Below are 26,735 nucleotides of genomic sequence, written 5' to 3'. Positions count from 1 at the left end.
GTGTGTGTGTGTGTGTGTGTGTGTGTGTGTGTGTGTGTGTGTGTGTGTGTGTGTGTGTGTGTGTGTGTGTGTGTGTGTGTGTGTTGGCGCTCTACAGAAAAGACCATTTCACCTACAGTTACCAAATTTGATATATTTATACCTTGGAGGACGGGAATGTGCACCTGGGGTCTCTTTTTTTGATTTTTTAATTAGAATTTAAATTATTAATTAAAAACTAACTTTCCCGCCAAAAAAATCTTTTCATTTTCCCCACCGCCAAATGAGTAAGGATTCAGTTTTTTTTCCCAACAGTAATGAGGTTAGGCTTAAGATTTTTCGGCCGATTATTTCAAACGATTCTGTTTATTTTCTTAATGTTTGATGCATTTAAAATTAAACATTGTTAATGAATCGATCTTTCAGATTCATTCTGAAGTACTTTTGAATTAAAATAAAACAGAATAAAGAAAATTGTTACCCCAACTGGCTTAGAAAAATTCACGCATTTGCGTTACCGTAACTGGCGTTGAAAATTCAAGCATGCGCATTGTGTTCTGATTGTTGACATGACAACCATTATCAACGGATGATTTAAATTATTTTTAGATTAGTTGCATGCTTTTGTAATTAAAGTGTATTTATGTTAGTTATATATTTTTTGAATATGCTTATAGTTTTAAGTCCATCGTTTTTTAAGTAGTTTTTTTTAACCTGTTTTCAACTGATTATTTTAAACGATTCATTTTATTTTCTTAGTGTTTGATGCATTTAAAATTAAACATTGTTAATTAATCGATCTGGTCATGATGAATCTGAGAAAATTTTGTTGACAAATTCTTGAAATATTACATAAATTAAAAAAGATATTCTTTAGTACCCATAAAGTTTAAACGCTCAGTGACTGTTTTCAGTAATCATATTACAAAAAGTACTTAGTTTCAGAAAAAAAATATTATTATATTAATTGCAGATTAATCCTTTCCACTTTAATTTAAAGTATAAATTCTACGGGAGCTAACAGAAAATTAGAGAGATACATATTACATTATGACTGAAGGCGTTTATAATATTATGAGTGAATTATATCTAAATTTGAAGTTTTAAAATATTTTGATGAAGAAGCTATTAAAGTAGGAATTCCAAAAAATATTTAATTATTAAAATTTTAACGAATATTAAGATTGGCGAACCGGCTGGTCGCCAAAGGCGGCTAGTACTAAATAAAGAAACGTCGTAGAATAATCGAGATATTCTTAATTTCCAACTCTTTGTTCCGATTTGAATGAACATCCCAGATATGAATTATATGCCCTGATTGTTTCGTTTTTCACATATCATTAAATAACTCATGGCAAAAAGTAATTAAATTTTTAAGCAATATTTTTTTTTATTATTTCTTTTTCTGAATTCTGTTCTATAAGGAATATGACCATGTTAATGTAGTAAATTTAAATATATCGTTCTGAAGAAAAAAAATAGTATCAAAACATATCATACACAATTTTTTATCTATTTATGTTTGTTTTTTTACCTAACTTTCATTATTCCTAATTTTTGTTTGATTTTATTTATTTACACATATTTTGAATTTTAGAAATATTCTCTATGCCGTCCTTTAGCGAGCAGTCCAAATTAAATTTCAGAAAAATCAGTTCTCACAATAAAATCTTTTCTGCTTTATCCAATAAGATCTGACTTGTCCAAAAACCAAACTAACTCCTTTTTTTTATAATGAAATATGATATTTATTAGACACGTTTAGTGACCAATTTCTTCCTTCTTTTGATTATTGACTTTTTAAGCTGTTAAATATCAAAGTGAAATACGAATTTTTTTTTTATTTCACCTTATTATTCCATATGATCGAAAAATTAAAATACGAAATTAATTGAATAATTCAAAATATATTATAATGGACGCAACTCAAAAAAATGTATTTATTAAACAGTAACAACAGAAGTGAAAATCCTACTTCGGTATTATCGTCCAGGAGAAAATATTTTTTAGACTTAAATTTACCATTTGGGAAAGCACATAATTAAATGTTTTGATGCACGAATTTAAATTTGATAACATCAAAAATAAATCGTCAAAAATTTAATAAAAGCAAAGGAAACATTGTATAGAAATGAAATTGATATTATTAAAAAGTATTTATTGAATGTATCTTTGAGTTTTAAGATTATACAAAATTCTTTTTGCAAGATGATTTTATGAAGTATGGACATTCATTTCCATTACTAAGTTACATTGACTATTCATCTGGCAATGGTTAGGTCTATTTCCGCGCTCAATTACATTTTGTTTAACGCCTTTCTTTCTTTTCTTTTTCTTTTTTTTATTTTTTTTTTTATTTTCTATGAATGAATATAATTTTTGGTGAGCCCTATCTAGAGTATTTCTAATAATATTAACTTCATTAATTAATGAGCTTCATTAATTAACGGAGCATTAAACTAAATTCAGCTGTAAAAATGTTCGATGAGGCAGACTGAAACATTGTTATAGTGATTTATTTACATTTCACTGTAAGTAATAAAAGGCGATTTCTGTGTCTCGTACAATAGCGCTATTTCTTGAACTAAAATAATAGTTTGTAAAATTTTTTCAACTCTAAACGGTTCATCTTAACGGACAGAAATAATTACAAAGGGTGTTTTTCTATTAGTTCACTTGCGTGTTTTCACTTGCGAGATAAGATTTCTGCAAAATTTCTTGATGTATTTGCACAAAATCAAATCTGGTTAAATATTATTTTAAAAGAGGAAAGCGCTTACATTTATATATCTAAACTTACAATTTTATATATTTTTTTAAATCAAACAATTATATTTTCTATAAATTCATTTTCAATTACCAAATATGATTATTTAAATTTAATTACTTTATATAACCTTTAAGCAAATTTTCAGTGTGCTGCGAATTTTATCTGGATTTCGTTTTACAAATGACACAGATTTTTTTAAAATTGTAGCAATTAGTTAAATGCTTGTTATAAAATAAGTAATAACTATAATTTTGGTCTCTTTTTACACTCGCAAAACTGCCTTCGGAACACTCAATCTGAACTCGTGAGCCTTCGATCCGGACCATAACATTGCCTCAAATTCAGTTCTAAAAGACAAAATGCCCTCCCCCTTTCAAAGTGTGGTGCATAATCTTGGGTGAGGTGATATTTGAATAAAAATAAATGAATGTTAATGTTAATAATGTTGAAAAACACAAATAATTGAAGATTAAGAATAGTTTTCAGATTTTTGTTTCCCGAATTCGCCGGAAAAACGATAGTATCGCAAGTCTGAAAACCATTTAGGTATTAGAGAAAAAAAAAGCCAAGAATTCTATATTAAAACAATAATAAATTTAATATATTTCACGAAGACAGAACTTTTTAGAAGAATATAATCTTCCTATACTTTTATTAATAACAAATATTGCTGTAAAGAAATGGTATTCATTTAAACCTATTTTATGGAACCCAGCTCCTTCACATAAGTTCAATGTTTCTATTGAAGTCTTCCATGTGAAACGTTGATTAACATAATAGGCAATTGATTACCTTTCATCATAAAATAATGCAAAATTATTTCGATTCTGTTTCCAGTTGTGAGGACGTGGACACTATTTCAAGAAAACGGAATACAAAGTAAAAACGAAAATAGATCTTGCAAATATCGTTAAACTAATTCCAGTCATTTGACTCTTAACCAAATCTATAAACCCTTAACGGGATTAACAAGTATATCTTCGCTAAAAGGGATGGTTTGTTGATTGATGGGGGAAAGGGGGAAAGCGTACGATTGCAGAAGTTGTTTCTTTTTTAGGTGGTATGGGGGGAAATGATGAGAATTGCTATTTTAAAAAATAATCTATTGCAAAAAAATGTAAGAAACACACTGAGAATGAAACTTACTATATTCATTTCTTGACGAAAAAAATATATCAAATATCACCTCTAAGAATATTTATGGATCTGTTTTCAAGGGAATACGAATTTCATGCTGCCATGGTCCTGAAAATGAAGCGCTGCGAAAATTCTCATCATGCGTAAACAAACTGCATTTTTATGACTCTAACGTTTCGTGAACACACTTTATTATCGATGGATTGAGTAAGTTTTCGAGAATTTCGTTGGCTGAAAAAAATTATGAAGTAAACTATTTACCTCAGTTCCAATCTACTGTAACTATAGCTTTGCATCTGAATTATATACAATAGTGGTCAGATTAAGGAATATTTTTGTTTCAGATTTCCTTTAAAAAATATGTATACTCAGAAAACTTAAACTATATCATTTTGCGTAACAAGTATTTTCTGTTACAATTCGGGAATAATTTTGATACTGATGAAATGGCGGAACTCAGTTACAAATTTCAACGCAACTTCTTATCTTCCACTTCATAGTCATACACTTTTTTCCTGTTTTCACTAATCAAATGTTAGTTGCTTCTTTAATATATTTCTGCATTATTGTTTTCTCAGTACTGGATTTCCTTTTAGCTGACCAGGCAGCTACCTAGACACAATAGACTAAACCACAATAGACTAAAGAATTTTATAACATTATGTTAGGAATTTTATAATACTTTATTATAACATGTTAATTATATATAATAAGTCCAAATATTATGTTATAATAATGCATTTATTATAATAGGTCCAAATAATTATAAACTTCGTTGTTCATGTAATACTGTTGTAGTACAATATAATAAAAAAGTGGAAAGTATATTAAATATTATATACTTTTGCTATATATACTTAAATCCATAAAATAAATATAGTTTATTTATTTTTATGCACCCCGCTGGGGGGGAGGCACCTCTGACATGGGGATTGGTAGAATTTTCCAGTATGATGGTTATCGTCGCCATCGTAGGTATAAAATTGATGGGTTAATTACCCCTTACCGATGTTCGGACGTGCCTTCTTTGGGAGGTGTTCTATCCGGGCCAGTGAAGGCCTCAGTTTTAAATTTTAGTTCCCGGCAATGATGATGCGGCAGTACAATCATCCAAATTTTTCGGTGTGCCTTAATGATGGGTTGGAATACCTCTTTCTGGTTCAGCTTGATGCAGTAGTAGCAATTTATGTGTTACAATCAATATATATATATATTTTTTGCTTTGAAAATTTTTCTATCTTTTTTCCTTTCAGGGGCCTATCTCTTCAATTCTGACGAAATATCCATGTACTTCCGATCAGACGGGGCAAACGCTCACAGAGGATTCTTAATAAGAGGAGAACAACTGAAATGCAAAACGAAGGAAGCGCCGCCTACAGCGAGTGAGCATGAACTTACATCATCTCAGTTTCACAATAAAAATAATTTCTTTTTAAAACGTTTCCACCTTAAATGCAAAATTAAAATTTATATTCTTATCATTCATTTTCAGATGAAATTTTATTATAAATGTCAAGCTTTCCAACCCTTTCTTAGATATAGAATTGTACATGAATTCTAAAACTCTTTCTTCTTTGAATATATTGTACAGTAGATTTTTATTCAAAAAATGCGTACCATTTGTATTTTTATGCTTCTCTTTAAAATTTGCCTTTAAAAATGTCTATTAAAATGCAATAAATTTGCATGGATAAAGTGACAAGGGCAATTTTAATGAATTGTCTTATCACTTAATTAAAGAATTTCAGTACCAGATCTGGATTCATAATTATTGGTATATAAGTTTATATGTGGCTTAACATTCAATATCAAATCAGGTTTAAATTGTAAGTATGTTTGTTCTCTTTAAATTTCTCATAAATTTTCAACTCTGTATGCAAGTTTCTAGCATTTTTCTTTCAACTGACAGGTATTACAAATATTGTTTTAAATATTATAAGATTGTTTAATACGATACGTCGTATTTTAACAACATATTGAATACTAAAGTGGAGTTAAACTTTAAAGAAACTTGCATGCAGAGTTTAAAATGCATGAGTCTTTAAACAGAGCAGGCATACTTTCAATTTAAACCTAATTTGATGTTGAAAGTTAACCCGTGGACAAATTCATCACTTCAAAACATGCAATCAAAAACATTGCTGTGAGAAGCGTAGTAATTTGACATGTCGAAGTAGAGATTATTAAAGACAAAATTATTTGAGTAAAGAATCACTAACGAACAATCTAACAGTAATGAGAGACCCATTTTAACATATAACCTATTTTACTTTTCTTATATAGATTATAACACAATAGGAAGTCTCATCACACCTACCCCTCAGGGGCTCACCTACTATAGGTGAGTACGGGTGTCCCAATCCCGAGGTACCCAGGGATCTATACTCCCTTTCAGTTCGCTCTCCCCTACGCCTTCTGCTTTCTGCTGTTTTTTCTTTCCCTCGACGGCAAGCGAGGGAGCTCTCCATGAGAAGCTGTCGCCGCTCTGTTTGCTTCTTGCTTCTCACGGACAGCCAAAACCCCACGTGTTTGCCGTGCGTGGCAACCCATTAGAAAGACGGGTGGTGCACTGTGGTCCCGGGTGTATCAATCGGCTGGTACCTAGTCACCTGAGTGGCTAGTGTGCTAGGGATCAAGCAAAGGGGTTACTCCTTGGGCTTGGCGTTAAGGGTGGTCACTGTCCCCGGGGGTAACTCCGAGCGTATAGGTTCCGGCTAGCATCAAGGTAAGCGCCGAGGCTGGGAATAGCCAGAGCCGGTGGCTGCCTTCCCTTGTTGGGCTCCGTGGTGGGCGGTGCCGTCGGGCCTGAATTTGTACCAATGTCGTATGGGCAAACGCAAATCTGCTCCCTTCAGTGGGCAACAAATCGTTTCAAACAAATCAATTACAGCTATCTTTCCAACATTTTTTCTCATAAAAAGAGTTTCCAAAACGAATGAGACTTTTCATACAGTATCTCCTTTCTTAGTCGAAAATAGCATCACTGGAAATATCGGAGAAGTAAAATGCACCAAGAAGCTTCGTTCCGGAGACTTGCTAGTGGAAGTTCTGTCGCGGAAACAATCGCAACATATAATGAAATTGAAGTCATTCGCTGATATCCAAATCACCGTTTCTCCACATTTTTCTTTAAATTCCTCCAAGGGAGTTATCTCCTGCGGAGAAATGTTCAATGATGAAGAGGAAGAAATTCTCAAAGAATTGAAAAGCCAGGGGGTGAGTCATGTGAGACGTATATCAATACGGAGAAATGGCGAACTCCATAAAACAAAACATTTGATTTTGACATTTGGGTTCCCAAAACTGCCAGAATACATTAAAGCAGGCTATATGCGTCTTCCAGTAAGACCGTATATCCCCAGTCCACTGCGTTGTTTCAAATGCCAACGTTTTGGGCATTCTAAAACTTCCTGCCGCGGGACACTGACTTGCGCCCGTTGTGCAGGTGTCGGTCATGACAGTTCGCAGTGCAACTCTGTCGAAAAGTGTGTAAACTGTAAAGGTGCACACACCTCGTATTCTAGGAATTGCCCAACTTGGTTGTTTGAAAAAGAAGTAATAAGTACAAAAATAAAAAATCAGATATCTTTCACCGAAGCTTGGAAACTTGTGAAATCTCAAATCCCTACAGGCACTAGCTACGCTTCCAAAGCTCAGACAAAAGCTAAGCAGTCAAAATCTTTTAATATACTGAATGATTCTTTTTCTTTAGAAAAATCAGCTGCAATTCCCGACATACAAACTAATCCTAATTCAACTAAACTAAGTATTACTCAAAATGAAAGCGTGTCAGTTCCGGCCTGTGATGTTGCGTCAGCTTCACAGGATTTGGCTGATTTTCAGTTAGTAACAAAGAAAAAGAAATATAAAAAAACTCTGAAGACCGCAGTTGAAAACCAAAAGGAATCAATGCCAGAAAAATCCAAATTTTGGGTAACCTCGCCTATGCAGGTCCCGACTTCTGCTACTATGGAAGTAAACAAATCTGCATCAACACATGTGGCAAATCACTCCAAAGCTGTACATAAAACTGATTATTCACCAGCTTCTACGATTTCTGAGCATATTTCGATAGACGATAATTGTAATTACAAAAGTGACAATGATATCGGGTCGTCTGTGGCTGAGGACGCTATAGACTATGACCCAAATGAAACTATTGAGGAAACTTTCCCTGTTATTGATCTGCAAGAACAACCAACAGTAACATTTAAAACCCCTACATCAACTGATAATCTTACTGTCAAAGAAAAATTAAAAAACAGCCCATTTCATTGGGTTAATTTTAAAACATTTCATCATAAGACAGTTAGTACCACTGTCCATGACAAGTACATTAAAAAATATCGTGTCAAAAGGCTGTAATGATTTTTTATCCCTAGTTTTGACATTATCATTTGTATATTGATTGTATTAAATATTTTTAACAATTTCATGAATTTTTATCTTAATTTGCATATAGTTCTCCATATTTTAGATTTTTTGTCATTTGTATGATTGATCTTTTATTCATGAGTTTCTAAAAACTTTCCATTTTTACCATTTGATTGGCGCAGTTTAGCCAAACATGGCTCTTGCGCCATTAAACCTCAACCATCCATCCATCCATCCTCATCACACCTAACAGTATTTACTTCTGAAGGCGAAATAGATCTGAATAATATTTTATACTTCAAATGATACGTGCGCCCTACTTTCCAACAACTTTTTAGCTGATACCATTCTCAAACGAGTGAAAGAAGCACATGGCACGTCGTAGCACGCTCAAACCAAAGTTTGACCATTAGCTTCCAAATAAAAACGAGAAGCTTCGATGGCCTGGTGGTAAGGTCTCGGCTTCAAAACCGGAGGGTTTCAGGTTCCACCGAAGAACCGTCGTATAAGCGTGTCTGGTGCACTTTAAATCCGTCGGGCACAAACGCCCTCCCGCTGGTGCGGTGTGGACGTTTGGAGAGGGAAATGCCAGCTCAAGTGTCACCCTCGTCATTTGACCATGATTCAATATAACGAGGCCCGTCCCAAAATAGCCCTAGATATTTTTGCTTCAAAAAAAACGGGACGTAAATAAAACTTTCATTTTAAGTGACATATTATTGAATCTTGTTTCCCAGTTTCTTGAAAAATTTTCTCTTCATTTCTTTTTATTATTATTTTTGAATCATTGCGTCTAACATGAAACTTTTGTACATTTTAAACATCGATTATATTTAGTGATAAATTTTGAAGAAGTCTGATTTTTTTCCAGTTAAAGTTCCTTCCTCGTGTGACAGAATGTACGATCGGGATTTGTTCGTCCTTCAAAGTCCGAATTTTCCTGACCCGTATCCTCCCGAGACGGACTGCACGTTCACCATCAAGAAAGCGAATCGCTACATCTGCGGTCTTCAGCTCACAATGCTCGCGTTCGATGTGGAAAACGAAGCCTCTTGCTCGAGAGACTCTCTGCAAATCGAAGGAGACAAGCTCTGCGGCCCTATACCCACCAGAACCATCAGTAAGTACTCGTTTCATCCAATAAACACCAAACAATCATATTATTTTTGTCTGAAAAGTATCATTCTGCAATTTCGTTTCATGCAAGAGTTATACAAAGCCCTTACAAACAACAATAGGGAATTAAATACATTCCTAAAGAAACATAAAAATTTTATTTAAGTTCATGATAATTATTCTGTAACCGCTGTTGGTACATTTGTTTGAACGTCGCTTAATGCCAGATGCTGTTAAGCACGTTTCGATAGCCGGACGAATGCTCTCAATACTACAACCAAAATCCTCTGAAATTATTTCTTCGGTTTTCATCTCAGTCTAATCTGTCTTAAAATCGTTTTTGCCCCCAGCAGTGAATAAACATAAGATGCACATAAAGAATGCTGTGCATGTTAGTGAAATGAACTTCAGCAAACATGTTAATTGTGGGACCAAGAAAAATCACAAATTAGAATTATTACTAAAACAAACAAAATTTTAAGCTACCATATGTACTGTGTCTGTTATTTTTTCCCCTTCCAAACATGTGTTTGGTGCCCTTTTTTTGAATAACACTTTATTTTTTAATCATTAAATTGAATAGACCATAGCTCACCATACATTGCTGTCAACTTTAGTTCTTTTAATTACCTTTATGTATATTCTATACATTTTTTGGTCCAGGCTTTCAAGTTAAATTACTACAAAATGTCATTGCTATCTTACTCGGTCATCAGTTTTTAAAGAGCATCGAAAGCCTCATCAACCAGCAGAAGTGATTTCTCCGAAATTTTCTCACTTACTCTTTAATAAAGATATTATTTCAGAGAACATCTTTCATGGCATTGGCAAACAATAGTCATGAAATATTAACCTTTGGCGAGAATTTAGCATTTTTAAGGAATCTATCGTGTGACCTATCTTTGGCGAGTTTTTTGGAAATCAATCCATCTCATGCGATTTATACTTCCGGAAATAAAATATGTTTTAGGAGTGCTTATTTTTCAATTGATTGACACCAACATTTAACACAGAACTATGCATACGTTTATATGATCCTGAAAGTACAGACTTACAGCCGCTCAACTTCTCTTTAGATATGGCTCAAAATTTAGTAGGTGTATACGCTATAGATATTAAGTTTGTATATCGAATTTGTTCTGTCTAATTGCCTTCGTTTTTTAGTTATCCTGTTAACTTACATTCGAATAACCGGACAGACAAACTTTTCCTAAATAGATTTTGCTCAAAATTTGATAGAAATCTACATATTTGATATAAAGAACGTATATACCAAATTTCATCCGTATAACCCAAAGCATTTTTAATTATCTTTGTCGCTGACAGACACATCCACACGGAGGGACAAACAGATGGATAGACATAATAACAAAAATGTGTTTGTCAAACTCATGGAGATAGAAAATGTGGAGATTCGTCAAAGATTCGAGTTTGAATTCTTTGACGTCTACAATACTTTCTTTGAACTTCGTAAATGAGGAAATAAAAATGACAACGGCAATTATTTTCCTTTTATAAATATTTAAGGTAAAGATGAAAAGTTGTTATTTCATAGAATACTTAGTTATTTGATGGTATAACATATTTCATGCTGTAACAATAACATATTCGATAGAGAGATGTGGAAACATTCATCAGTTCAAGTTCGAAAGAACTTTTTCAAAGCACCCAACAACCTTGATTATATAAATGATAATCTGACCTGGCCTTGACTTTTGAATTGTATTTTTTATGCAGTAATTCAATGAGTGGAAGACAAGAATATGAACTCGAGTGTATTTTTGGCTGTATTTCATAAGCGCGATTGATGAAAGAAATTCCTCACTTGCATATTTCTTGTATTACACTAGTGTGGAAAAGCATGTTAGGAGACTTTTCTAGAGAGAATTTCTATTTAACAAGTGCTAGAAAATCACCAATAAATCCTTTATTGCTGTTTTATAATTCAGATATTGAAGTGCTCTTCGTTCAAGACTTTATAAAGTATACAATAAAATCTTCTGAGATTGTGCATGACGGATGAAAAATAACCAATCACTTAGCTGACTCATTTAATCTGTGCTCACAATATAAAATATCCATTTGAAAATAATTTTTGTAAAGTTTGAAATATCTTCTCCGTTTATTACTATTCCTGGCAACTTTGCTTTTCTGTAAAGTGAAGTCCGAAAAATTATACTTTTTTTTCCTCATACAGAAAAAAAAAATATAATAAAGCTGTAAGAAATACTTCATTTCTAGTTTGCGTCTCATAGAACTGTGATTTGTACATCTAGGTTTGTCTAACAAAAAAAACTTTGATTTGAAACGAATTAAATTTCTTCAGATGTGTGACTTTTATAAGATAAATTTAACGCAGAAAATGAATCTATATCTATTTTATTCACTTCAATTTGTAATTAACCCATAATCACGGAATCCTAAGCCTATATTTTGCATTTTGTTTTTCAAACTCTGCAAAACTCTGTTTAGAAACTGTTTCAAGTCTGTAAGACTCGGAATTTCTAGAAGAATATTTTTTAAGATCGTATTTTTACTTTAAATATTGAAATGTGTAAGTAGAAAGATAATTTTCTACTGAGATTTGAAAAACTATCATTATTTTTTTTTTTATTTTGTAATGTTTTTAAAAGTGGCTACTAAATTTTTAAACATATTTAACTGTAAATAGTATATTCTAAAGATCTGCAAATGTTTAGCAATCATTTCAATTTCAGTATTTCACCCGTAACTGGAGACATGAATTTCCTCACGCGGCCAGACACATTAAGTCACAAATGACTGCATTGTTGTTTTTCTTTTTTGTTTCTTGTAAACAACATTGGAATCTATTTTGAAAACACAATGCATTTTGGGAATTATGTAGTTAGTAAAAATATTTAAAATGTTAAATGTTATAATATTAAATATTGGAAAGATGTTATAAGAAAAACCTAAACAATCATTTAATGAGTATTTACTTAATCATACTAATGTTAATAACTGTTAGAATTTAACAAAAAGAAATGAAGAATACAATAATATTTTAAGAATATTTCTTTATTCTTTTTTCCATTATTCACATTAAAAGTAATTTCAGAGGCATGGAATCAATGACCCAATAAATAACAATAAAAATTTTGAAAAAGAATAACTCAGTTATACACACGTGTTTATATTTATACTTCATTTTATACTGTTGAAAGGACAACTTGAAGGTACTGAGGAGATTATTGTATTCATGGACAAAATATCACATGACAATCAGAGCTAATGAACAACGCGGAGTCATTTTGACTCCCGTCTCCAGTTGCGAGTTAAAGAAACTTGAAATCTAAATATAGGATAATTCAAAACAGTCACAGTGATTACAAATGGCTATAAATTTCTCGTAAACTTTTACAGTGGAAAAAAATTGAACGCATTGCAGAAGAAAGCTACAGTTCTATAATGAAAACAACATCAGTGTGGCAGTTCATATCATGCCAGACTTTAAAGCGTATTCGAATATGTATATTCTGTATTCTCTCAGGGATCTTTTGCTTCGTGCCATTGTGACCATCTAAGTCTTATGAAATTACTTTTTAGTCTTCATTTCATTGAATATACCGAAGACTATTTTAATATCTGAAGACACGCATAAAGAATGCATCACATTTCAAGAAATGGACTAGAACTTGGATAATCCCATGAGACTAAGAGAAGGTACTGCACTCGAATCATCTGAATTAGACACAGGTTGATACTGATGTTTGATTGCATTTGATACTTTTGTACCTGATACAAGCGGTAGCCAATTCTTTTCATGACTGAATCAAACGAGTACTCGGTGGGTGCGCTTGTGTCGAGATAGGTAATTGATACTGATACCAATATGATTCCAAATTAAGATTTCATTTCTTCGAAAGATGTATTTTTGGCAATGTTCCGATGGCTTTCGGTTTTAGCAGGGTGGGTGAAAAGAGGAACGGAAAGGTTTTGTTGATACAGTTAGTACAGGAAAAGGCGGGGATTCGCCATTGGTATTTGCACTGTTTGTATGCAGTAAAAACCAGTAATGGTTGGAGATGAAATTTATATAGATAGAGAGATAAATCAAGCATGTTAATAGTGTCTTCATATAGCATGAGGACGCTATTAATATGCTGGACAGTTTCACCCTAATACTTTCTATAACAAGTATCTATATTTCTAATAATTTCTATCAGAATGAGATAGAATCACCCTATCAAAAGCAAATTAGGTTGAAGTAATTATCTTTTGATTTCAAAAACTAATACCGACTATTTGAATAGTCGGCTAACTCTTTGTCCGAATCTATTTTGCACACCATACTTTTGTATACCTGATACAAAGTATCATGTTGATATAGAATCATCCAGACCTGTTTGTCACATAGGATAATTATTTCGTAAGCAAACAAAACTTTAAGCCATCTTCTGTTCTGTGTCCATTTTCCTTTTTTATATTTGCTTACAGTGAAGTTATATCCATTTAACCAGTGCAATTATTTTGAATACCCTGCATTTGAGTATGTTTCAGGGTTAATAAGAAATACTTTCTTTCTTTATTTATTTATTTATTTTTTTTTTTTTTTTTTTTTTTTGTCATTGCACAACATTAAGAATTCTGATAGTCATCCAATCTTCAGCAAAATTATTCCTTAAATGATATCTATTCCTTAAATGATAACTACAATTTTTTTGGATTTTTAACATTTTTTTTTTTACCTGGAATTATATATTTTTTTGTTACATTGTACACAGCAGATAATAGTAATGGTTCGATACAAAGTTTTATGGAGTAATCACGATCATTGTTTTTCTGTTATTCTCCTGAAAAATAGAACTATAAATAATTCAATTTCAGATTGTGTCTCAATTTATATGTCCTTTCTATTCTGTGTTTCATTTTTCATTGATATTGTTTTAGAAGCTGAACTTGTCTTTCATTCTGTTTAAATGCATTTCTCAAAAAACGTAAACTACACTAAACCTATCGGGATTGGTATGGAGTGTGGTTATTTGAAAAGAAATAAGTGGAATCATTGAATTTATTCAAATAACATACATACATTCCTATCTGAACTCTTACTTCTCACTTAAATCTTGAAAATCTATTTTCTTTTACCTTACATCAGTTTCTAAAATTTATTTGTCACTTTAAATTCTCATACAAGTTTTTTTTATAATATCTATTCAATTTGTGTCGATTATGTTGCATTGCGGTGGTTGAAAATGAAAAATAAGCAGTATCAAGTAATTCGATCACAAATTTTGTATTACTAGAATATTCTGGAAACTGTGTGGAATATTCTGGATCCGATGATTATAATGCAGCTTGATTTCAAAATTATATTCTAATACTTACAACATATTCCCGATTCTTTGAGAAACATTTGTAATTAGTAAGAGTGCGATTACTTTATCATAAGTGTTATAATTAAGTGTCGTTAAAGAATGAGTTTAAGTCGCGTATTACCAGAGCCGGCCTCCTCTATGAAGAGGCCCGGGTGCAAGAAGCCATTTGGAGCCCTAATTTTTTGTGAAGTAAAAAAAAATACAAACACGAACACATATTATTAATGCATGTTTATTTAATGTGTGATTTTGTTTTTGCTAATACATCACTTACTTCAGAGAAATTACAATTTTTTGCAATTTCTTTTTCGATACTTAATACAGCAAATGCATTTAAGCGTTCTGAACACATGTTTGACCGAAGATAATTCTTTATTCATTTTAATTTACTGAATTTATTAGTTGCCAGTTACTCAGCTGTAGTAACTGGCAATGTAAAGAATAATTTTAACACAGTTAAACATTTAGAAATAACTCATTATAATTATTATTTAGTATGCATTGCAAAATGTCTTGTGTGTTATTTATATCCCTTTCATTCAAAATTAAATCCCGTAGCAAACAAATTTCCTGGATTAGGTTTTCATCTACATCTTTGTTATAAAACTTCACTAAGTTTTTAAAACATTTCTCTAATTCATGTTTTTTCTAAAAATTTTATATCGGTGACTAATTTGAAATCAGAAATAATATTTGGTATACTTTTAAATCTATCTTCTATTTGTACAATAACAGTATCAATTACAGTGTTAAAAAATAACACCTAAATTCCTCTACAGGGTTTTTTATAACTTCGTCTTCTGCTAATTCGGAATATAATCTTTTTCTTTTTCGAATTTGTGTTTCAGGAAAATGTTCTGAAATGTTCAAATTATGTGCTAGCACTTTTGCTTCGTATAAAAGTGTGTTAAATTTTCTTCTTAAATTTTGGATTTCAGTTTTAATTTTATTTACTAAATTGAAAGCCGAGTCAAGAACAATTGTTTTTGTTTGAAATAGTTTATTGATAGTGTTAATTTTGGACAATATTGCAAACAATACTACTAAACATAAAATAAATGACATTTCTTGCACCTAATAAACTTTTAGCTTCGGATACCGCTGTATTATTGTTACTTACATCATTTAAACATCAATAAATTCTTCTAGGGCATTACAAGTTCCTTCAAACTGTGTATGCACTGCTTTCACTTAATCTATTTTGGCTTCCGAACGAGTGTCACATAATGGTTTAAGAATAATGTTTAAATGCTTTTGTTGAATTTCTCATCTTTTTTGTAGATATAGAAAATAAGCAATATAAGCGTTGCAATATCCCAACATTTTTTTTACAATATATACTGCTGGAAGCGGCATCAGAAATTGATAAATGAAAGGAGTGGGATATGCAAGGCACATAAATTGCATGCAGGTTTAGAGAAAGTATTCTAGATTGTACACCTTTATATTTCCCTTTCTTGTTGCTCCCTTTGTCGTATGCTTGCCCTCTACAATTCATAATATCTAAATCAAGGTCACTTAATATTTTCAAATGAGTTTTTGCTAGTCCTTCTCCAGTCGCATCAGTTACTTCAATAAACCCTATAAATGACTTATTTATAGTTAATCTTTTCTCTTCAAATCTTACATACGTAATAATGATTTAAATTTGTTCCTTATGGGAAATATCAGGAGTACAATCCATTTGGATACTATAGTACATGGCTACTTTTATATCGTGTTTAATTTTGTTAAGGACTTCATTTCCTAACGTAGAAATAATTTGTTCTTGTGACCTGTGTGCTAAATGATGCACAATTCTATTTTTGGAATTTATTATTTTGTTTATATGATCCATTAGCATACGATCGTTTTTACTTAATAATTCGATTAAACAAAAAATTTCTGTTATTAGACTTACCTATTATTTCGTGGGTTCCTCCAAGTGGAAAATTATTATACTCTAAAAATAGGATCACGTCTACAATTCTTTGAAATGGTAATTTGAGTCGTGCCGTTTCCTTATTTATATTAATTTGATTTATCAATAGTTGAACATAAATTTAGTCGTTTTAATAATTCTTTCCAAGCAATAAACGAAACGAATTAATAAATTTGTATGAATACTCTATTCTTCAACAAATTTCACCGTTTCAACATTTTTATTGCTAGACTGTGTACTTTGCGCTTAACTTTCTTCTCCAGTTGAAGTTTGAATTGTAAATTCAATTTCTTTGCCAGAATTATTTCGTATCCAAGAAAACAGATCTACTTGTGACTCCTTGAAGTTTAGCTTTTCTTCTTTTTTTCTTTTCTGATAATTTTCTTTTTTGACAACCAGAGGGATATTTCCTTGGCGTGGACATAGTTATATCTAACAGTATTAAGGAATTTATAGAATGAATTAACAGATTATTACATGTTATACTATAAGCTATTACCCAGTAGGTGAAGTAAGGGATTGTAAATCTACTTACCTTATATTAACAATATTTTGCACAAGACTATAATATATACTATGAACTTCGTATATATCCAAAAACGCCGACTGCTCCATTTAAACTTCTTCCTTAATTCTTTTCATTCCGGTCAAGACCGGTGAAGCAGTAATGCAATGTACATTGCTAGGAGTTGATCGTTTAACTTACCTCCGTTTTACTTTTTGTTTGAGAAACTTAATATAAACAAACATAATAGATGCACGCATAAAAAATGTTACATTAGATGCAGAAAAAACTATATAGCTGATGATTTACAAGTCCAATTGAACCCAGCCTCAGCCTCGACTTCTGGCCGCCGCTAGCGCCCAGAAGTCGCGTCGCTCTGTCTTAATATATCTGAAGGGGATTTCTTTATTCCTATCAACTTCCTCCCCCTCCCTTTTATAGGTATCACTGCGATCATTATAACGGCGTCAGTTGAAGCTCAGCCAGCCATGTAGAAACAAACTTGTATACTTTCAGTACGTGTAAACGCTATTATTGTTCAGAACACTATTTAAATTCTTAATCACGGTGGGGCCTCCCTCAGTCTCAAGCCCGGGTGCATAGCACACGCCGCGCCCCCTAGATGGCCGGCGCTGCGTATTACAAGAGTGCGATGATTAAAACATAAAAAAGTTCGAAAGTACTAAGTATTATTCTTGTAATTTCTTCTGATAGAGATTAATTAATTAAAAGTAAGCACCAAGCGATAAATTAGTAGCGCTATCTTAAGGTCCTAGCTATTTAAAAACAAGAAACCGAACGATAGATTTGATTGCGTCATCTGAAGGTCGCGTCTCTTCATTGAAACACCGAACAGTTTTGGCTATTCATTTTCATACTTTTGCCAAATAACCACAAAATCTGAGATTAAGACTCTGTTTAGAAAAACATTATTAAGAGGAATTTGCTTTCCGTTATAACATTTCAATAAATACATTTTATTATTTTATTCCAATCTATGAACTTGTTTTAAGTAAATGAATAAAAAAGGCTTTTAAAACATATCTTGATAGTGTTAAAAAAGTAAAATATTTTAATTATATTCTAATTTGTAGTCTTTAATTTATAATTCATTATTATAAATATTATTAAATATTAAGATGAACACAAAACAGTACAAATTTCAAAATAAATTACAATCGATTACAAAATTCCCTTTCGCAACTGTGCAACTGTCAAGTTAAATACTAATGCGTAATTTTGACTTAATTCATCTTTTCTTGGCAAAATTGTATCGCGGTTTGTATCGTTTCAATCTAAAATTTTAGTGTCATTATATCAATGTTTGATATCTTCACAGAGTTCACGAGTTCATTGCGTTGTTTTCTAGAAAACGATAAACTGTTTATAACAATAAATCAAGTACGATTTTTAATGTAAATATTTTATAATCCTGTTTATGATCTGCCACAGAAGCATCTTGGTTGCAACGATATATTTTTACTTTATTGTATACATCCTTTCATTCATCTGGGAAAAAAATTGCAGCATAATAGAAGTTTCAGCTATTTCAAGAAAGGTTAATAAACCATTATCTTTTCGGAAGTTCTTTTAAATAATATTTCTTGTCAGCATACGAACAAAAACTGCAAAAGATTTCAATTTTTCATTTTTAAAAGTCAACAAGTTGGGTTAATAAACGCGGAGGAAAACAAAACTCAGATTTAATGTCTGCATTCAGTTAGATAAGGTTAATCGAAAGATTCCTGAATTCATCGGCGATATCTTTCGAAAGTCCTTTTGTCCTTGCTTGTCCTTTATAGCTTCCGTGACACGTGTATTAACGTGCGTATTGAATCAGACTACATCCGAAGTCCAAGACATCTTTCTCGTGCGTTTTAAGGAGAATATCAACAAAATGATAAGGATTGTTCGGCGCTTTAGATTTTTGATTAAACTGTCAAACGTCCTGATAAACAATTTTAAATCTTAGTTTCCTACTTTGTTTTTGACAGGATAACTGTTTGCTGACAAATTATCGATAACAAAATTTTTTGATATTTACAATATACATCGTGATATCATTTAGGGCTTTCTATAGATAGTCGATAAGGAGTATTTTTAGACTTAATCTCCCAGACTCGAAAACATCTTATTCTGTGTCTCTTTTTCTTATCGGATGTTTGAAGATAAGCATCTCATTTCATTTTATGAGACGGAATGTCTGATTTGATCTGAATTTGTCTCTTCTTAGAACAATAATTAATATCCTGTACTTAAATTAGTTAGTTACGATTAATTTCTAATAAACATTAATAATAAATTAATTTATTATTTAAACATTTTTTTCACAAGCAAACATATAAGTTGGAAACACGACATAGCATGCGATGTAGAAATAACGCCTTTGTTCTCTTTATATTCCTGAAATTTATTAAGTTGTTTTTCTACTGCGTTTTATGTTGCATTCATTTTTAATTTAGTTTCAACTTTTGGATTTTCTCCATAATTCATAATGCGTACTTTTTCATGCGTGTTTGTTTATAAACAAGAACTGAAGACACCAGATAGAGATAGTCCGATCGGTTTCGATTTTCGTTTTGCTGTTAATAATACAAGAAACGAACTGAATTTATCCTGATTCCTTTCTTGTAAATTTTCATATTAAATATAGATTTACTTGATTTAATTTTTTAAGTTATCTTCTGAAAAATACTGATTACCAACTTATATTATTTATAAAATTTGTTTATTCTAATATCAACAATAGGGATAAAATAGTAAAACTCTGACAAAAATAATAACAGGAATACCAAAACAAAAATTTAGGAAACTTTCGTTTTGGTATACCTTAAAAAATCTGGCCACTTTATATAAAACGAAAATGACCGTCACGCAATATTTTAATACTTCATTAGTCACATATCTAATAAACATGCGTTGCCAGTTTAATTTAATTCATTGGCTCGTTTTCTTTCTTTACTTTTTCATTCTACTTTTAATTCAATTCATTTAGAAATCTTTTATTCTATTTTTAATTCAATTCGATTCGAAAATCTTTTTTTATTCTATTTTTAATTCAATTCAATTCGAAAGTCTTTTTTTTTTATTCTACTTTTAATTCTATACAATTCGAAAGTCTTTTTTTTTTATTCTACTTTTAATTCAATTCATTTAGAAATCTTTTATCCTACTTTTAATTCTATACAATTCGAAAGTCTTTTTTTTTAATTCTACTTTTAATTCAATTCAATTCGAAGGTCTTTTTATTTATTCTACTTTTAATTCTATACAATTCGAAAGTCATTTTTTATTCTACTTTTAATTCTATACAATTCGAAAGTCATTTTTTATTCTACTTTTAATTCAATTCGATTAGAAATCTTTTATCCTATTTTTAATTCAATTCAATTCGAAAGTCTTTTTTTTTATTCTACTTTTAATTCAAATCGATTTGAAAGCCTTTTTTTTTATTCTACTTTTAATTGAATTCAATTCGAAAGTTTTTTTCAGAATTCTCCTTTACATTCTGATTGAAGATAATTATTATAGTTCTGAAGGAGAAATTAAGTAGGATAAACAAAGCACAGAATAGATTTCATATCCGCTATTGCATAAAGATCATTTAGGGATGAAGATGATTGCAAATAACGGAGGGTTACGCAAGGAATTTGTATTTATTGGTTGCTTTTGTTCACAAAGGCATAAGTCTTGTGAGCACACATGAGAAAAAATAGAGCAGCTAGAATTTGTGGATATTGTCCTGCTCAATTAATATCACTATAGTAGTTACACTATGAAAAGACATTCCAAATAAACAAATGAACTGCCTGACAAAGTAACACCATTTTTTTTTCAGTTATTTGAAGAAAATTAACTGCCTGTGAGTTTATAGAAAAACAGAATGAAAATAATAATAAATAAATAAATAAATAAGTACTCTACCAGAATATTCTGATAATGAGAGAAGGATATCATTACTTGCATTAGTTTTGAAATTGTGTAAATTAACTAAAAAAATGATTATATCTTTAATTATATCTTTAATTATTATTAAAAGTTGTGGCAGTTGCATTACTCTATCTTCTCTTTTGGATAATCGATGACGATGCCTGATTAGGTACGCATCCCATAGTGCATTGCGATTGTTATTAAAAGGAAATGCTATTCTGTAAAAAGTGCTCGTGTTAATGTCTTGTCTTTCGTGTTTGTGTTTGTTTTGTGTGAAATGTATTAAAGAAATATTACCGAAAACATACGTCCTCTTGCTTCCACTGCACGTATCATAATGATCTTCATTCCACCACAAAGTTAAATAAAGAAATAGTCGAACACAAATTAATAACTTATTATAAATAATCTAAGAAATAATAGCTAATTGAAATAATGTTCCAAAATTTGGTATATTTTCAAGCACATAAGTAAATAAAAGGTAGTAAAATAAATCTTTGAATGCGCATTATGTGTTTTGATATTATTGTTATTATTTAGTGAGATCAACCAATGTTACTCTACACAATGAGTAAACTTAAATATAGATTCTCCCAGATAATCTGGCTTTGAAACAGATTATCTGAGATGTGTGTGAAATAGATTAACACAACAATATAAAATGAAGATTGGATTTGTTTTGAAAACAGTTTAATCTTACAATTTATTAATTTTTTTAATTAGGAAACGTACCCTTCGCTGGCGAAACTGTAATCATGAAATTCAAATCTGATGTCAAAAATGAAAGGCCCGGATTTTCCATTCTGGTGCAGCAGTTGGAAGACTGTGAAGACATAAGAAGATCAGGTACAATCTTGTTGATTAAACAGAAATTTAACTCTTCAGTCAATAACTGGTTTATTACAGCTATTCTTTATTATATGTTCAAAAATATAGGAAAATATTGTTTTAGAAATGTTATGATTTTTCTCTCACAATCTTAGCAAATTTACACTATTTATAGAATTTAAGAGGGAAAAAAACTGTACTTTTCCGTTTCCGAGAGCCGTAAAAAATCACCAAACTATTAGTGATTTTTTTTTTGTTGTTGTTGTTGGCGATTTGGCGAAAATAATTTAACTGTCGCCAACGACCTTCGGAAACAGAAAAGTGCTATAAAAACAATTGAAGATGATAGAATAATTTTGTTAATCGAAAATTAAAGCGATTTCTAGTTGAATTATTATTGAATAAGTATATGGATCATTTTATTGTTTTCATTTTTTTACTACAAGTATTTATAAAAATTCAGTTCATTGTTTGTTATCTTTAAAATGTATCTGCAACGTTATTCAAATTAAATTTGATCATTTTTATGTGAACATCATGTACTTACATTCATATAAGCACATGAGATTAATGTTTTTAGAGTAGAATTCATATAAAATGATTTATAAATGAAAAGATGTTTAATAAAAGTTCAATAAGCAAGATGTTACAAACTTAATGTCGCCAATGAAAATTTATTTGAAAGTAGCCATTACAAAATTTCTTAGTAAACCCCAAGTATATTAATTACTACAACACAGCATTGAAAATAATAATTAGATTTCAAAACTAATGGTTTGTCATAAAAATGAGAAAAATCTTGCATTTATTGCCCAACTTGAGCTCAGATTATGCATTTCATATTTTATACGATTATTGTGAGTGAAAGTAAGCATTTAGTAAAAAAAAATTCTTTAATTTTTGTGATATGTAAATTGTCTGCGAGTATTAAATACAACATTATAAATCGAATTAAGTGTCTCCATGCCTTTTCTCAATTGTATTTTGACAAAAAAAATTGAAGTTTTTCAATGAAGATCACAATGTCTTCAAAGGAGAGGGTAATAATTTTTTCACTTTCTTCTTCAGCATTGTTTAAATTAGTTGTAAACAATTGTTTTGCATTAATTCAACAGATGCGAATAACTCGGAAGTCGTGGTATTAGTATCACATCTCCTTAAAAATGGCAAAAAAAAAAAAATTTACTAATAGTCTAAAAAAAATTTAGACTTGAAAAAAATGACGTATAACCGAAGATGCGTCATTTGCATCGTATGAATAAAATACTTTATCAGTGTACTGTATGTGAAGGAATCGGTATTGCGTATATAAAACATAAGTTTATGTAAGTAAAACATTGTGTATATAAAACAACGTATAAGTGAGAAAAATATATACGACGTTATATTGTACATCGAAGAGTGTGCTGTAACTAGATAACTGTAATTCGGTTGCTTCGAAATAAACGTAAATTAATGAAAAGAGGAAGGGGGTTGTTTCGAATTTGGGTTGTGAAGAGTTGAAGGAAATTATAAATAGTACCTAGAATTTTCTAACTTTGTAATTACATTGCTGAAGCTTCTGCCCCACGATATAGTGCAAACTCCATCGGAATAGCTTCCTAATGATAAGTGATAAAACAGTACCCTATTATTTTCATAACAAATCCACTAATACGTTTCAAATAATGCTTGCATTTTGTTAATGAACGAAAAAATAGTAAAGCAATAAATACTAATTATTATATTTAAATATTTTTTTCTCTAATCATACATAATTTTAACAATATCCACTAAACTGCATATTTTCTGCATTAATTATCGCCTGACATACTAAATTAATATCTTAATTTTTAATTACATACATTTGAAAGTAAAACTTAAATAGAGTTTCTGTCCGCTTTTGGTAACTCCCTTATATTAGGATTCGAGCGTTTGTTTTAAAAATTATGATCATTCATTTTGATTCTTTCAACGAACTTGTTTTCTTTTCAGCTTCTTCGGCAGGTGATTGTTCCCATGAATACTCGGCCGAAACCTTCCTGCTCCAGAGTCCCCGCTTCCCGGAGGAGTATCTGGCCGATTCCTCTTGCGAGTACCGGATCCGACGTCACTCTCCGTCCCACTGCAGGCTCGAACTCAGAATCCTGAGCTTCGATGTGGAAGAAGGGACGGACGGACGATGCGATGCAGACTGCCTGGAACTGCCCGCGGGTTACACGCTTTGTGGACAGTTGCCCAAAGATCACACAGGTAACAGGCAATCATTCATTTTAGTTCGTCTTCTTCTAGTTACTTTAATGCATCCACATAAAAAGTGGACACGAATGGTACCAGCAGGAGTGGTCTTCCTAAAACTTTCTCACATATACTCTAATAAAGAAATTATCCCAGAGAATACCTTGCATGCCACTGGCGAACAATAGTTACGAAATATTATTTTTTTAATGTGAATGTAACATTTTTTAGTGAATTTATGTAGTGAATTTTTTATCATAATTTATGTAGCATATTTTAGTGAATTGGTCAATCTATTGGAGATTAATCCATGGTATAAGGTTAATAGTGTCTGAAAATCAAATTTAGGTTTCAGACACTTATTTCCCGATAGTTTGAAATTAAAATTTGATAGATAATAACACTTGTAGTGACAAAATTTCATATCAAATTTGATATGAAATTTTAATGTTTTACGTTTTTGAATTGTCGTTTTGAATTCATTACGTTTTTGAATTGTTTGAATTGTCGCGTTTACATGTTTCTGAAAGTTCAGACTGACAGACACCCAACTCCTTGTTGGATTTAGCTCAAAATTTGGTGGGTGTTTACAATATAAATATTAAATCTGTGCATCGAATTTTATCCCTCTTGCTCTTTTCGTTTTGCCATTATCGTGTTCACTTAGATTCTAACAACCGGACTGACGAACTTCCTCTGAATAGGTATGGCTCAACATTTGACAGGAATCTACAAATTTGGTGTAAAGACCACATATTATTCATCTGTTTCAAAACATTTTTGACTTATCTTCTTATAGACAAACAGACATAATGGCAAAAATGTGTGGTTTCGAACTCATGGAGTCTAGAATGTGGAGATGCGTCAAAACCTCGAGTTCGAATTTTTTGACTATTAAATATTTTCTCTACATTTATTTTATGAAAAAATAAAAATTGAACTAAAATAAAACTTGAAATCTGTAGTTGAATTATTTAGTTTATTAAAACAGAAGTTTCATAATATGCTCTTGCCAAAAGGCCTAAATCCATCCCAAAACGCCTAAATCCAGCAATAGAACTCAATGGTAAAATATTAATATTGATTTCAAAAAAAAATTAATACTAATACAGTTTATCCTTCTAAGTTTCACGAATTCTTAGTATCTGAGCTAATCCATTATAATCTGCTGTAATACAATTTCAATAATATATGAAAGAATTTTAGGATTTCATTTCTTTATTATTATAGGTTCAAAGGCCTTATAAAAATGTGTGGCTGATTTTTTTTATAAGTTCTACAAATTAAAATAAATGTGCGCAGACAGCGTCTGCTCATTTTTTTCTCCTTTATTTACTGAATGATGTCATTACCAATAGAAACTTCACTCTTCACAAAATTCTACAGAACGAAGGAATGCCAACAATGCGTTCTCGGAATAATTAAAAATGACGAATCTCTCCCTAAATATGACAAATATGAAAATAAAATATGATTTGGAAGAATCCAATTAATTAACTGGTTATTTACTATTTCCGGGTATTTTAATGGAACTCTATTGGAACCAGTTTTATCCGACTCGTGAAAATTTGTTTATAGCTACTTACATTCTAATACGCAATTTTAATGAAAGATTGTGACTCAGCAAGTTACGTTAAATGAGCTTTCCATCCTCATACTTACAATCAAATGCAACGAATGTGGATTTAATTGAAGGGGCATATTTCGTAATTTTTTTCATATGGGAATGTCTTTTATAGTTTTAACTATATTTCTGAAGCTATTGGAGGATTTAAACATTTTGCAGCCCAAGGCAGTGTACATTATGATCCCTTATTTTAATAAAATAGTTAAAATAATTTTATATTTTCACTTGAATCAATATGATTTATTTTAAATCAATCTTTCATTTTACTAACTTCAAGATGATATAAAGTTTATTATATATTTATTATCGATATGGATTGAGAGACATCTACTTTTGCACATAAAATTACTTAAGTAACCGTTTCGTGTTTATAAATATTGCAATAAAAAGTGAATATAATGAAACAAACAGGAAACTGACCAATTGTTCTTGGCTAAATATTAATATTATCCAAATGTTTTATTTTAAATTATCTCTTTTCAAATAAATTTATTTGGCATTAATTTGATAAAAATATGTACCTACCTTGCATTAGCTTAATACAAACAATGCTAATGCAATCAAGCTTTGATTGCATTAAAGCATAAACATAAAGGTTTTCACATCATGCAATTTATTGAATGAATGCAAGCCTAAAAGCATTGTCATGTGCAATAATTTCAAATATGTTAAAGCATTAAATAGTAGTAATCTGAAAAAAAAATTAATATTTAATTTTTATTTCAGACTTTATTTTTAACATGAGGGCTATAAAAATTATTTGCATTAATTTCACACAATTTTATTGTTTTATTGTAAATGGTTATATAAAAGGCACATTATAGTTGTAAAATATTTTTGAGATTTTGCTAAAATTAGAAAATTAATATTCCTGAAAAGCTAGTTTTTAATTTTAAAATAGTGAAAAAAATACTCGATGATTGATTTGTTACTATTTTTAAAGATTTTTTTAATTAATATTTAATTTAAATTTTAAAGAAAATTTTGAAAAC

General features: G+C 30.7%; 1 protein-coding gene across 2 annotated transcripts in view; it reads left to right on the top strand.

Annotated features, from left to right (window-relative positions):
• LOC129981593 (cubilin-like) overlaps positions 1-26,735 on the top strand; it is a 134,147-nt gene that overhangs the window by 90,900 nt on the left and 16,512 nt on the right. For both annotated transcript variants that reach the window (XM_056092500.1, XM_056092499.1), the window contains exons 18-21: positions 5,140-5,268; positions 9,132-9,380; positions 21,795-21,917; positions 23,874-24,131. In XM_056092500.1, the coding sequence (XP_055948475.1) occupies positions 5,140-5,268; positions 9,132-9,380; positions 21,795-21,917; positions 23,874-24,131 (759 nt within the window). The remainder of the gene's footprint in view (positions 1-5,139; positions 5,269-9,131; positions 9,381-21,794; positions 21,918-23,873; positions 24,132-26,735) is intronic.

The sequence above is a fragment of the Argiope bruennichi genome, chromosome 8 (assembly GCF_947563725.1).
Source record: "Argiope bruennichi chromosome 8, qqArgBrue1.1, whole genome shotgun sequence".
Lineage (NCBI taxonomy): Eukaryota > Metazoa > Arthropoda > Arachnida > Araneae > Araneidae > Argiope > Argiope bruennichi.
Note: the sequence above shows the minus strand (reverse complement) of the source record. Positions and strands in the feature narration are given on the sequence as shown.